The sequence below is a fragment of the Vanellus vanellus genome (genome assembly GCF_965231255.1).
Source record: "Vanellus vanellus genome assembly, contig: HAP1_SCAFFOLD_2220, whole genome shotgun sequence".
NCBI lineage: Eukaryota > Metazoa > Chordata > Aves > Charadriiformes > Charadriidae > Vanellus > Vanellus vanellus.
Genome location: NW_028128146.1, coordinates 3567 through 15115, shown reverse-complemented (window position 1 = coordinate 15115; position 11549 = coordinate 3567). Strand labels below are relative to the sequence as shown.

The following is an 11549-nucleotide window of genomic DNA, read 5'->3' as shown; positions in this document are numbered from 1 at the left end:
CAAAATCACACACCCTCAATGGGTGTTGAGGCAAATGACACCCCCCCCCCCCGCCCCCACGGAGCAGCACCCATGGGTGGGGGTCTCAGGCTGCCCCGGGGGGGGGTCAGGGGGGTCTCAGGCTGCCCGGGGGGGGGTCAGGGGGTCTCAGGCTGCCCGGGGGGGGGTCAGGGGGGTCTCAGGCTGCCCGGGGGGTCTCAGCTCTCGAACCATTTGCTCCGTTTGGGCGCGGGGGGGGCGCTGCCCAGGATTTGCCTCTTGTAGCGTTCCACCAGCGCGCTGAAGCGGGCCTCGGCCCCCCCGCGCCCCCCCCCGGCCCGCCTGCGGGGGGACACAGCCATGGGACACCCCCCCGGCACTCCCCCCCCCCCCCAGCACGCGGCTGGAAGGAGGGGGGGGGGGAGGGGGGGGCAGGGAGAGAGGAGAAGGAGCCCCCCCCTCCCCCCCCCGTTACACCCCCCCATGGGGGGCTCCCCCCGCGCCGTACCTGGGGGGGGGGCACACTGCGCTTCTCCTTCTTCCGCCGCTGCGCTTTGCCTTTGGGGGGGGGCGGGGGGGGCTTCGCCTTCCCCTGGTCCCGTTTCCTGGGGGGGGACACACACATAATGAGGGGGGGACACATAAAGAGTGGGGGGGACACACACAATGGGGGGGACACACAATGGGGGGGGGGACGGGACATGCAATGGGACACACGGACACACAAGGGGGGGGACGGACACAGAAGGGGACGGACACAGAAGGGGACGGACACACACGGGGGGGGGGACGGACACGGTGGGGGGGAGACAGGCACAAGGGGGGGGACACGCACAAGGGGGGGGACACGCACAAGGGGGGGACGGACACACAAAGGGGGGGACGGACACACAAAGGGGGGGACGGACACACAAAGGGGGGGACACACACAAAGGGGGGGACACACACAAAGGGGGGGACACACACAAGGGGGGGGGACACACACAAGGGGGGGACACACACAAGGGGGGGACACACACAAGGGGGGGGGACACACACAAGGGGGGGGGACACACACAAGGGGGGGGGACACACACACGGGGGGGACACACACACGGGGGGGGACACACACACAAAGGGGGGGACACACACACAAAGGGGGGGACACACACACAAAGGGGGGGACACACACAAGGGGGGGGGGACACACAAGGGGGGGGGGGACACACAAGGGGGGGGACACACACGGGGGGGGGGACACACACGGGGGGGGGGGACACATCATGAGTGGGGTAAGGGACATAATCGGGGGGGGGGACACACAAAGGGGGGGGGGGGGGCTCCCATGGGTGCAGTGTGGTGCCACAGGGAGGGGACAGACACCAAAGGGGGGGGGGAGGGGGGGCTGTCCCCCCCCCCCATACCTGATTTTGGGCCCGCGGTGGGAGGGCAGCGCCAGCACCTTCCTCCTGCGGGTGCCGTCCGGCAGCTCCACGCGCTGCGCCTGCGGCTCCGTGCGGAATCCCGACCAGGGGGCGGCGGGGGGGGGGCCGGGGGGGGGGGCTGCCCCCCGCGGGGGGGGGGGGGGCCGCCACCCCCTTCCAAGGGGGTTTTTTCTTTCCCTGATGCTGTTTTTTCGGGGTTCCGACGGCTCCTTCTCCGCCGGCTTTGCCTTCAGCTTGAGCTGTGCCGAAAGGGGTGAGCGGGGGGGGGGATTGGGGGAATTTAGGGGGGGGGACACAGAGAAAAAAAAAGCGGGGGGGGGTCCTACCAGGCTGCGCTGCGCTCGCTGCTCCTTCAGCCTCAGCTTCCGCCGATCCTCCAGGGAGAACTCCACGATGGGGCGCTGGGGGGGGGGGATATAGGGGTTGGGGGGGGGTAAAAAATAGGGGGGGGGGGGGTAAAAAATAGGGGTGGGGGGTCCCAGCCGCCCAGTACAACCAGGAGCGACCCTGGCGGGGCGGGGGGGAGCCCCCCAGTAAATGCAGATGTAGCCTCAGGGGTGGCTCAAGGCCCCCCCAGTAATAGCAAGAAGAGCCCTGGGGGGGGGTCCAGTGCCCCAGTAATGGGGGGGGGGGGATTCCAGCCCCCCATAACAGCAGGGGGGGGTGTCCAGCCCCCCTCCCCCCCCAGATCAGCCCTGGGGGAGGTTCCAACCCCCCAACCCCCCCCCCGAGCAGCCCTGGGTGGGGGTCCATCCCCCCCAAATCCCCCCGGATCAGCCCTGGGGGGGTTCCAGCCCCCCCCCAAATCCCCCGGATCAGCCCTGGGGGGGGGGTCCACCCCCCCCCCCAAATCTCCCCGATCAGCCCTGGGAGAGGTTCCAGCCCCCCCAAAAACCCGCCCAGATCAGCCCTGGGGGTGTTCCAGTCCCCAAACCCCCCCGGATCAGCCCTGGGTGGGGGTCCAGCCCCCCCAAATCCCCCCGGACCAGCCCTGGGGGGGTTCCAGCCCCCCCCCAAATCCCCCCGGATCAGCCCTGGGGGGGTTCCAGCCCCCCAAATCCCCCCTGGATCACCCCTGGGGGTGTTCCAGCCCCCCCCAAATCCCCCGGATCAGCCCTGGGTGGGGGTCCATCCCCCCCAAATCCCCCCGGATCAGCCCTGGGGGAGGTTCCAACCCCCCAAACCCCCCCCCCCGAGCAGCCCTGGGTTGGGGTCCAGCCCCCCCCAATACCCCCCGGGGGGTCGCGCCCCCCCCGCGCCCCCACCTTTTGTGGCCCGAAGAGGCGGGGGTTGTTGTTGAGGCTGCGCAGGGCGGCCAGCGCGTGGTCGTGCTCCCCGAATTCCGCGAAGGCGTACCCCAGGGAGCGCCCCCGGCCCCGCAGCTCCCGCATCACCCGGCACTGCGGGGACAAGGATGGGGGGGGGGGGGACACCCGGTCACCTGCCTGCGCCGGGAAACACCCCCCACCCCCCCCCCCGGGGGCCAGCGCATCGAGGGGTGCACACCCCAACTCCCCAGAGGGGACGGGGGGGTACAGGAGGGGGGACACACACCTCCTCTGCACCCCCAGACCACCCCAGAGGGGACGGGGGGGACACGGGGGGGGCACGGGGGGGACACACACACCTTCTCTGCACCCCCAGACCACCCCAGAGGGGACGGGGGGGACACGGGGGGGACACACACACCTCCTCTATACCCCCAGAGGGGACGGGGGGGCACGGGGGGGGACACACAGCTCCTCTGCACCCCCAGACCACCCCAGAGGGGACGGGGGGGACACGGGGGGGGGACACACACCTCCTCTGCACTCCCAGACCACCCCAGAGGGGACGGGGGGGACACGGGGGGGGACACACACCTCCTCTGCACCCCCAGACCACCCCAGAGGGGACAGGGGGACATGGAGGGGGGACAAACGGGGGACACCCACCTCCTCTGCACCCCCAAACCCACCCCAGAGGGGACACAGCACAGGGGGGCACTGGGGGGACATGGGGGGGGGACATCCACCTCCTCTGCACCCTCAGCAGCCCCTAATCCCCCCCCCCCCCCAAGAAGGGACACAGAGCACAGTGGGACACTGTGGGGACACTGTGGGGACACCCCGACCTCCTCTGCACCCCCAAACCTACCCCAGAGGGGACACAGGAGGACACTGGGGGGGGATGGGGACACTGGGGGGGAGACCCACCTCCTCTGCACCCCCAACCCCCCCTAGAAGGGACACAAAGCGCAGGGGGACATTAAAATGACATGGGGGGGACACAAGGGGGGACACCCACCTCCTCTGTACCTCGAAACCCACCCCAGAGGGGACACAGAGCACAGGGGGACACTGGGGGGGACACTGGAGGGGACATCCAAATCCACTGCATCCCCCCCGAGAAGGGACACAAAGCACAGAAGGGAGACACTGAGATGACGTGGGGGGGGGGACACTGGGGGGACACCCACCTCCTCTGTAGCCCCGGCCACCCCCAGCCCCCCCCAGAAGTGACACAGAGGGACACTGGGAGACACAGGAAGGGACACAGGGCGGGGGGGGAGCACTCACCTCCCCTGCACCCCCAAACTCACCCCAGAAGGGACACAAAGCACAGGAGGGGACACAAGGGGGAACACCCACCTCCTCTGCACCCCCAGCCCCCCCCAGAAAGGACACAGGTACAGGGGGACACCAGGGGGACACCAGGGTGACACGGGGGGGACACCCACCTCCTCTGCACCCCCAGCCACCCCCAAACCCCCCTCCCCAAGAAGAACCACCGACGGGGGGGGTGGGGGGGGGGGATCATACCCATCTCTGTGCCACTAAATGCCCCCAACCCCCTTTCCCAGAGGGGACACAGAGCACAGGGGGACACTGAGGGGGGACACACGGACACGGGGGGGGGACAGAGTCACCTCCTTGATGTGGGGGGCCGTGCCCCCCCCCACCGCCCGGCGCAGGAGCCGCCGGAGCTGAGCGCTGTCCACAGCTTTGGGCAGGTTGTGGAGGCAGAGCCGCGTGCGCGACACGAAGATGTTCTGGTCCCGCAGCTTCTGGTACTTCAGCTCCTCAAACTGGGACAAACTGGGACGGTGAGGTGGGGGGGCTGTGAGCCTAAACCTCCCCCCCACACACACACACTCCCTCCTCAGTGGTGGGGAGTCCCCAAACTGCCGCAGCTCACCCGCGCTCGCTTGGCCATGTCGGCGTCGCTCACTCCCTCGGCGGCTTTCGTCCCGGCGCGGATCACTGCGGGAGGGGGGGGGGAAATGGGGGTGAGGGGGGGTCTGGGGGGGGTTTGGGGGCTCGGAGGGGGGGTGTGGTGTCCGATACTCACAGCCTTCGCGGGCCAGGTAGAGATTTCGGGTGCCCGTGGGCTTCTTTGCCTTCTGTCCCCGGAGTTTTTGGGCTTCCTCCCGGCTGACGGCCGCGTCGATGCGGAGCAGTCGCCCGTCCAGGCGCAGCCCCCCGCCCTGGGGGGGGGGGGGACACGCGGTGGGGTGAGGGGGACACACACACACAGCCGGGGGACCCCCCCCCGAGACCGGGCAGGGGGCTGGAATGACCCCGGAGAGGCAGGGGACGACCCCGGTGGCACCCCCCAAATGGAAGATGGGAAGAGGTGGGGCTGCCCCCACACCCATGGGGGTCCCTCGTGTCCCCACGCGCCCGGGGGGGGCCTTTGTCACAGCTGGGGGGGCTCTTGTCTCCCCACACCCCCTGGGGGGGTCCCTCATGTCCCCCTGGGGGGTCCCTCCTCTCCCCATGCCTTCCCGGGGGGATCCTCTGTCACCCCTGGGGGGGTCTCATCTCCCCACATCCCTGGGGGGGGGGATCTCTGTCACCCCCGGGGGTGTCCCTTGTCTGCCCGTGTCCCCACGGGGGGGGTCCCTCGTCTCCACATGACCCTGGGGGGGGAGGGGGTCCTCTGTCACCCGCGGGGGGGTCCCTCATCTCCTCGCGTCTCCAGGGGGTTCCTTTGTCACCCCACACCCTTAGGGGGTTCCTTTGTCTCCCGGGGGGGTCCCTCCTCTTCCCCTAGGCGGGTCTCGTCTCCCCAGGGGGGGTCCCATGTCTCCCCCCACCCCCAGGGGGTCCCTCATCTCCCCACATCCCCGGGGGGGGGTCCTTTGTCACCCCACACCCCCTGGGAGGAGTGTCCCTTGTCTCCCTGGGAGGGTCCCTCCTCCTCCCCTGGGGTGTCCCTTGTCTCCCCACATCCCCGGGGGGGGAGGGGGGGGTCTCTTGTGTCCCCACGCCCCCGGGGGGGGGTCCCTCATCTCCCCGGGGGGGGTCCCGGCCTCCCCGCTCACCTCGCTCTCCCCCTGGGCAGCCTGCAGACACTTCTGGGCATCTTCTCGCGTCAGGAACTGCGCGAAGGCACAGCCTGGGGACAGAGAGGGGACAGAGAGGGGACAGCAAGGGGGGTGTCCCCAAGGAGGGGGGTGTTGTCATTCCCCCCCCAGGACCCCCCCCCTCCGCACCACCGCTGACCTTTGGAGTGCTCCGTGTCGGGGTGCAGCACCACGCGGACGTACTTGAGCTCCCCGAATCGCTGCAGCAGCTCCCCCAGCGCCTCCTCCTCCGTGTCGAAGGAGAGATTCCTGCGAGGATGGAGAAAGAATGGGGGGGGGGGGGGGGGCTGTCAGGGATGGACCCCCCCCCCCTCTCCTCCCCACCAGCACGGCGGAGGGGGGGGTCACGGCGGAGGGGGGACCCCGCTCTGCCCCCCAGACCGGCCCCGTGCCAGCCCGCGGCCCGGCGCTCACCGGATGAAGACGGTTCTGCCTTCGCCCACGTCTGAGGGGGGCGGCCGCCCCCTCCCCGCCCGCTTCTGGGGTCGGACCCCCCCTGGAACCGGAGAGGATCCCAGAGAAGCCCCCCCCCCCAGATCCCCTCAACCCCCCCAGACCCCAGGGAAGTCCCCCCCAGGGGAACTCTGTCCCCAGACAACCCCCCTCAGACCCACTCACCCCCAGAGGAACCCCCCCCAGACCCCAGGCCCCCTCAGCCCCCCCCCCATGCCCAGAAGAGCCCCCCCAGGCCCCAGGGAAGCGCCCCCACAGACCTCCAGGGGAGCTCCCTCCCCAGAACCCCCCCCCAGACCCCAGGAGATCCCCCCCAGACCCCAGTCCCAGTCCCCCTCAGCCCCCCCAGACCCCCAGGGGAGCTCCCTCCCCAGACAACCCCCCCTCTAGACCCCCCGCAGCCCCCAGAGGACCCCCCCCCAGACCCCGGTCCCCCTCAGCCACCCACCTGAGCCCCTCCAGACCCCCTCAGCACCCCCAGACAACCCCCCCAAGACCCCAAGGGAAACGCCCGACATTTCTCCCCCCACCCCCCAGACCCCCTCAGCCCCTCCAGAACCCCAGGGAAGGCCCTCTCCCCCCGCCCCACCTCATCCCCCGGGGGCACAACAGACCTTCCTCCTCCTCTTCCTCGCCCAAGCTCTCCTCCAGCTCACTGTCACCCTCGTCACCATCTTCCTCCTCCTCCTCCTCCTCCTCCTCCTCCTCCTCGCTGCTCTCCACGTCTGCCGTCCCCTTCCCAACCCTACCACAACCAGGGCAGAGCTGGCCCGGCCCCACGGCGAGGCGGGGGGCAGCATCCAACCCCCCCCCCCCCAGGATCGGGCCCCACGGCTCCCCCACCGGCACAACCCCTTCGCTCACTCACCGGCCTCGCGCCCGGGACGAGGAAGGCTCCATCTTCTTCATCGTCCCCTTCTTTTTCTTATCTTTCTTCTTATTTTTTTTCAGTTTTTCCTTCTCTTCTTCTTCTTCTTCTTCTTCTTCTTCTTCTTCTTCTTCTTCGTTTTCTTCCCCCTCTTCCTCTTCCTCCTTCTCATCTTCCTCTTCCTCCTCATCTTCCTCCTCATCTTCCTCTTCTTCCTGCTTCTCCACAGCCACACTCCGCTCTTCGCCCCCCGCAGCTTTCCCTTCTTTCCTCTCTGCGCAGTGGGATGAAGGCAGTGAGGGACAAAAAGGGACAGTCACCCCCGGTGACACCCACTCCCCCCTCCTCAAGGCCAGCAGTGGGGGTGGCCACCCCGGGGGGGGCCCCAGAGGGGTTCCCCCCACCACCACCACCCCAGGGGTGGGGAACCGGGACCCCTCACCGTCGGGCTGGCCGCCCTGCGTCGCCCGGTACTTGTCCTTGGCCACGGCCCAGTCCACCGCCACCGGCCGCCCTGGGGACACGGGGACACTCCGTCAGTGTCCTCCCCCTTGCCACCAGGCAGGGAATTGGGGGGGGCACCCTGCAGAACCCCCCCTCTCCACAACAGGAGAAGGGGGGAGAGAAGCACGTCCAGACCTTTGATCTCTTTCATGTTCATGGCTCGGAGCGCTTTGGCCGCTTCCGGAACGCTCCGTAACTGCACGAAGGCGAATCCCCGCATCTTCCCGTCTGCGGAAAAAAAACCAAAACAACAGATGGAGCTGCTCTGCATGTGCCCCCACCCCCCAAAAAAAGTCCCCCCGGGAGGGGGCTCTCACCTGTTTTTTTGGGGATGTTCACCTCCACCACGGTGCCGAAGGGCGAGAAGAGGGAGCGCAGGTCCTCCTCGGAGCACTGAGAGGGACCCACCGGGTGAGAGGAAGGCTCCAGGAGCCGGGAGGGGGGGCTGCTGAGGCCCCCCCCGGGGCAGGAGGGGATGTAGGGGGTCCCTCCCTGCGTCCCCCCAGCACGGTGTGGGGCTGGACCCCCTCCCCCCCTCAATACCTTGAAGCTGAGATTGCGGACGATCAGCCGGGCTTTCCTGGAGGCGGCTTTGGGCTTTTTCGGGGTGGGGGGGGCCGCGGCGGTGGCCTTGGGGACACCTGCAACGGAGAGAGGGGGGGGCTTGGGGACAGCAGGGCACGGGTACAGACCCGGAGAGTTGGGGGGGGACACACAGGAGCCACAACTCACCCGTTGCTGCCGCCGCCGCCTCCTGCTGTGGCTTCTTCCTCCCCTCCCTGGGCCGCTGGCGGGCCAGCGTCACGGCGAGCCGGTGGCCACCGAAGGTGGTGGCCCCCCCCAGAGCCCGCTGGGCGTCCTCGGCCAGCGAGAAGGTGACATAGCCAAAGCCACGGCAGGTCTTGGTGCCTGGGGGGGGGGGGGGCAAAGGGGGAGTAATGAGGCGCTGCGCCCCCCCTCCCCATCCCTGGGGCCACACTCAGTCCCCAACTGCCCCTGGGGCTCCTCCTGACCCCCCCAACCCGGCTGTGTCCCCCCACAGCGCCCCCCAAGTCCTCTTGCCTGGCACAGCCTGACCCCCACCCCAATTAGCTGATTCTCTGACCCCCCTCATCCTGCACCCCACCTCCCCCAGACTCCTGACACCCCCCTTCCAGCCCCCCTGCTCGGTCCTGACCCCCCCAAATTCCTACTCACATCCCTGCCCCCTCTCCAAGCTCTAACCCCCCCTCCAAATCCTCCCAGCCCACAGCTCCGAGTGCCCCCCCGGACCCCCACATCCTTACACCTCAGCTCCAGGTCTCCCCCATGCCGCCTCCGCCCCCTCAGTCACTCTCAGCCCCCCCAGACCCCTTCAGACCCCGGTCCCATCCCCCCTCAGACCCCGGCCCTAGCCCCCCCAGACCCCCTCAGCCTCCCCCCCCGGTCCAACCCCACCAGACCCCCTCAGCCCCCCCAGACTCCCTCAGTCCGCCTGAAATTCAAATCCCAGTCGCCCTCAGGCCCCTCCAGACCCCATTCCCAGACCCCCTCAGCCCCCCCAGCCCAGGTCCCAGCCCCCCAAGACCCCCTCAGCCCAGGTCCCAGCCCCCCAAGACCCCCTCAGCCCCCCCAGCCCAGGTCCCAGCCCCCTCAACCCCCCTCAGCACCACCAGCCCCCCTCAGCACCCCGATCCCCTCAGCCCCCTCCAGCTTCGCCCAGACCCCGACCCCAGCCCCCCCCAGCCCCTCTCAGCGCTCCCCCCGACCCCCTCCAGCTTCGCCCAGACTTCAGCCCCTGCCCCCCAAGACCCCCTCAGCACCCCCAGACACCCTCAGTCCCCCCCAGACCCCCTCAGCACCCCCAGACCCAGGTCTCAGGCCCCCTAGACTCCCTCAGCCCCCCAAACCCCGGTTCCAGTCCCCTCAGCCCCCCTCATCCCCCCCAGATCCCCTCAGTCCTCCTCAGCCCCCCCAGACCCAGACCCCCTTAGCCCCCTGTCCCAGCCCCTCACAGGGGCCCTCAGCCCCCCCAGACCCCCTCAGCCCCCCCCCAGACCCCGTTCCCAGACCCCCCAGGCCCCCTCAGTCCTCCTCAGTCCTCCTCATCCCCCCCAAACCCCGGGCCCAGAACCCCCAGGCCCCATCAGCCCCCCCAGCCCCTCACAGGGACCCTCAGCCCCTCAGCTCCCGTCCCCCTCCCGCCCCGCGGACCCTTCTCAGTGACGACGAAGCAGCGGCGGAGGGGCCCGAGGCTGCCGAAGAGCGTCTCCAGGTCGGCGGCGGTGGCGGTGGCGGGCAGCCCCCGCACCATCACGGTCCGGCCCGGGCCGGGGCCGGCAGCGGCGCTACCGGGGGCCGCCATGTTGGGCACGCGCCGCGCGGGGGCTGGCGGGAAGGGCGGCGGGGGCGGGGCCCGGCAGGAGGAGGTGGGACCTGGCGGGAGGGGGCGGGGTCCGGAGGGAGGAGGCGGGGCCCGGGCGGGAGGAGGCGGGACCTGGCGGGAGGAGGCGGGACCTGGCGGGGTCCGGAGGGAGGAGGCGGGGCCCCGTCGGGAGAAGGCGGGGCCTGGGGGGAGGAGGCGTGGCGTGGCGGGAGGGGGCGTGGCCCGGTGGGAGGGGGCGGGGCGAGAGGGTGAGAGAGAGCGGCGCAAGGAGCGGTCTGGCGGAGGAGCGCGCCCCCTGGCGGCGCGGCGGGGAACGGCGGGGCTGGGGGTTTGGGGGGGTTAAAGGGGTTTGGGGGTCCCATCGGGGGGGGGGGAGTAGGGGGAGTTGGGGGGGCAGGAGGGGCGTCTCAGCCCGGGGGGACAGGGGGGTTTGGGGGTCCCACTGTGGGGGAGTTGAGGGGTGTCAATGGGGTTTGGGGGTCCCATCATGGGAGGGGGGTTGGGGGGAGTTTGGGGGTCCCATTGCGGGCGGGCGGGGGGGGGGCTCGAGGGTTCCATTGCAGAGGTGGGAGGGGGGGGGGTAAGGGGGGGTTTGGGGGGGGTCCCATCCTGGGATTTGGGGGGTCCCACCCCACGGGGGGGTCGGGGGGGGTCCCGCGGGGTCACACTCACACCCTTCACAGGTGGCGCTTTATTGGGTACAGGGGGGGCCCCGGGGGGGGCCATGGCCGGGGGGGGGGGGGGGCAGCCCCAAACGCCCCCCCCAGCGCTGGGGGTACGGGGGTCTCGACGGGGGGGGGGGGGGGTGTCCCTGGGGCACAGGGGGGGCTCGGGGGGGTCCCTGGGACTCGGGGGGGGGGGGGGAGGGGCAGTGATGGGGGGTCATGGCGGGGGGGCGGGGGGGGCTGTGGGGCATCTCTGGGGGCTGCTGCGGGGCTGGGGGGGGCTTCTGGGCACGGCGGGGGGGGGTCCGGGGGGGCTCAGGGCCCGGGGGGGGGGGGTCTGGGGTGTCCCCAGGTTGTCACCCCTATGTGGGGGTCTGGGGGAGCCGGGGGGCGGTTTGGGGGGGTCCCCGGGGTGTCACCAGCACTGGGGGGTCTCAGGGACATGGGGGGGTTGGGGACACGGGGGGGGTCCCCAGGTTGTCACCCCTATGTGGGGGATGGGGGGATCGGGGGGTCCCCACATTGTGACTCATGTTTGGGGGTCTCAGGGACATGGGGGGGGTCCCCAAGTTGTCACCAGCACTGGGGGGGTCCCAGGGACAAGAGGGGGGGCAGATTGTCACCCACCGTTGGGGGTCTTGGGGCCCCGGGGGGGTGGGGACATGGGGGGGGGTCACCAGCTTGTCACCCCTATGTGGGGGTCGGGGGGGGTCCCCACATTGTGACCCATATTTGGGGGTCTGAAGGACACGGGGGGGGGGTGATTGTCACCCACAGTTGGGGGTCTCAGGGACACGGGGGGGGGTTGGAGACACGGGGGGGGGGTCCCCAGGTTGTCACCCCTATGTGGGGGATGGGGGGGGCATCACGGCTCGCGGGGGGGGGTGGGGGGGGGGTGGGGTCAGGCTCTCTCCATTGCCCCCCCCGGGACAGCACTGGCCCC

General features: G+C 70.7%; 1 protein-coding gene across 1 annotated transcript; it reads right to left on the bottom strand.

Annotated features, from left to right (window-relative positions):
• Window positions 1–162: 162 nt before the first annotated feature.
• On the bottom strand, window positions 163–9935 carry RBM28 (RNA binding motif protein 28). Its single transcript, XM_082500563.1, is given in 20 exon segments — window positions 163–321; window positions 488–513; window positions 515–584; window positions 1383–1642; window positions 1730–1804; window positions 2669–2803; window positions 4312–4470; window positions 4581–4645; window positions 4734–4869; window positions 5710–5783; window positions 5891–6000; window positions 6166–6247; window positions 6819–6949; window positions 7073–7346; window positions 7515–7586; window positions 7712–7804; window positions 7894–7969; window positions 8120–8217; window positions 8309–8485; window positions 9770–9935. Coding segments are annotated over 20 exon segments (2388 nt in total). The 5' UTR covers window positions 9921–9935; the 3' UTR covers window positions 163–197.
• Between the last annotated feature and the right edge of the window lie 1614 nt (window positions 9936–11549).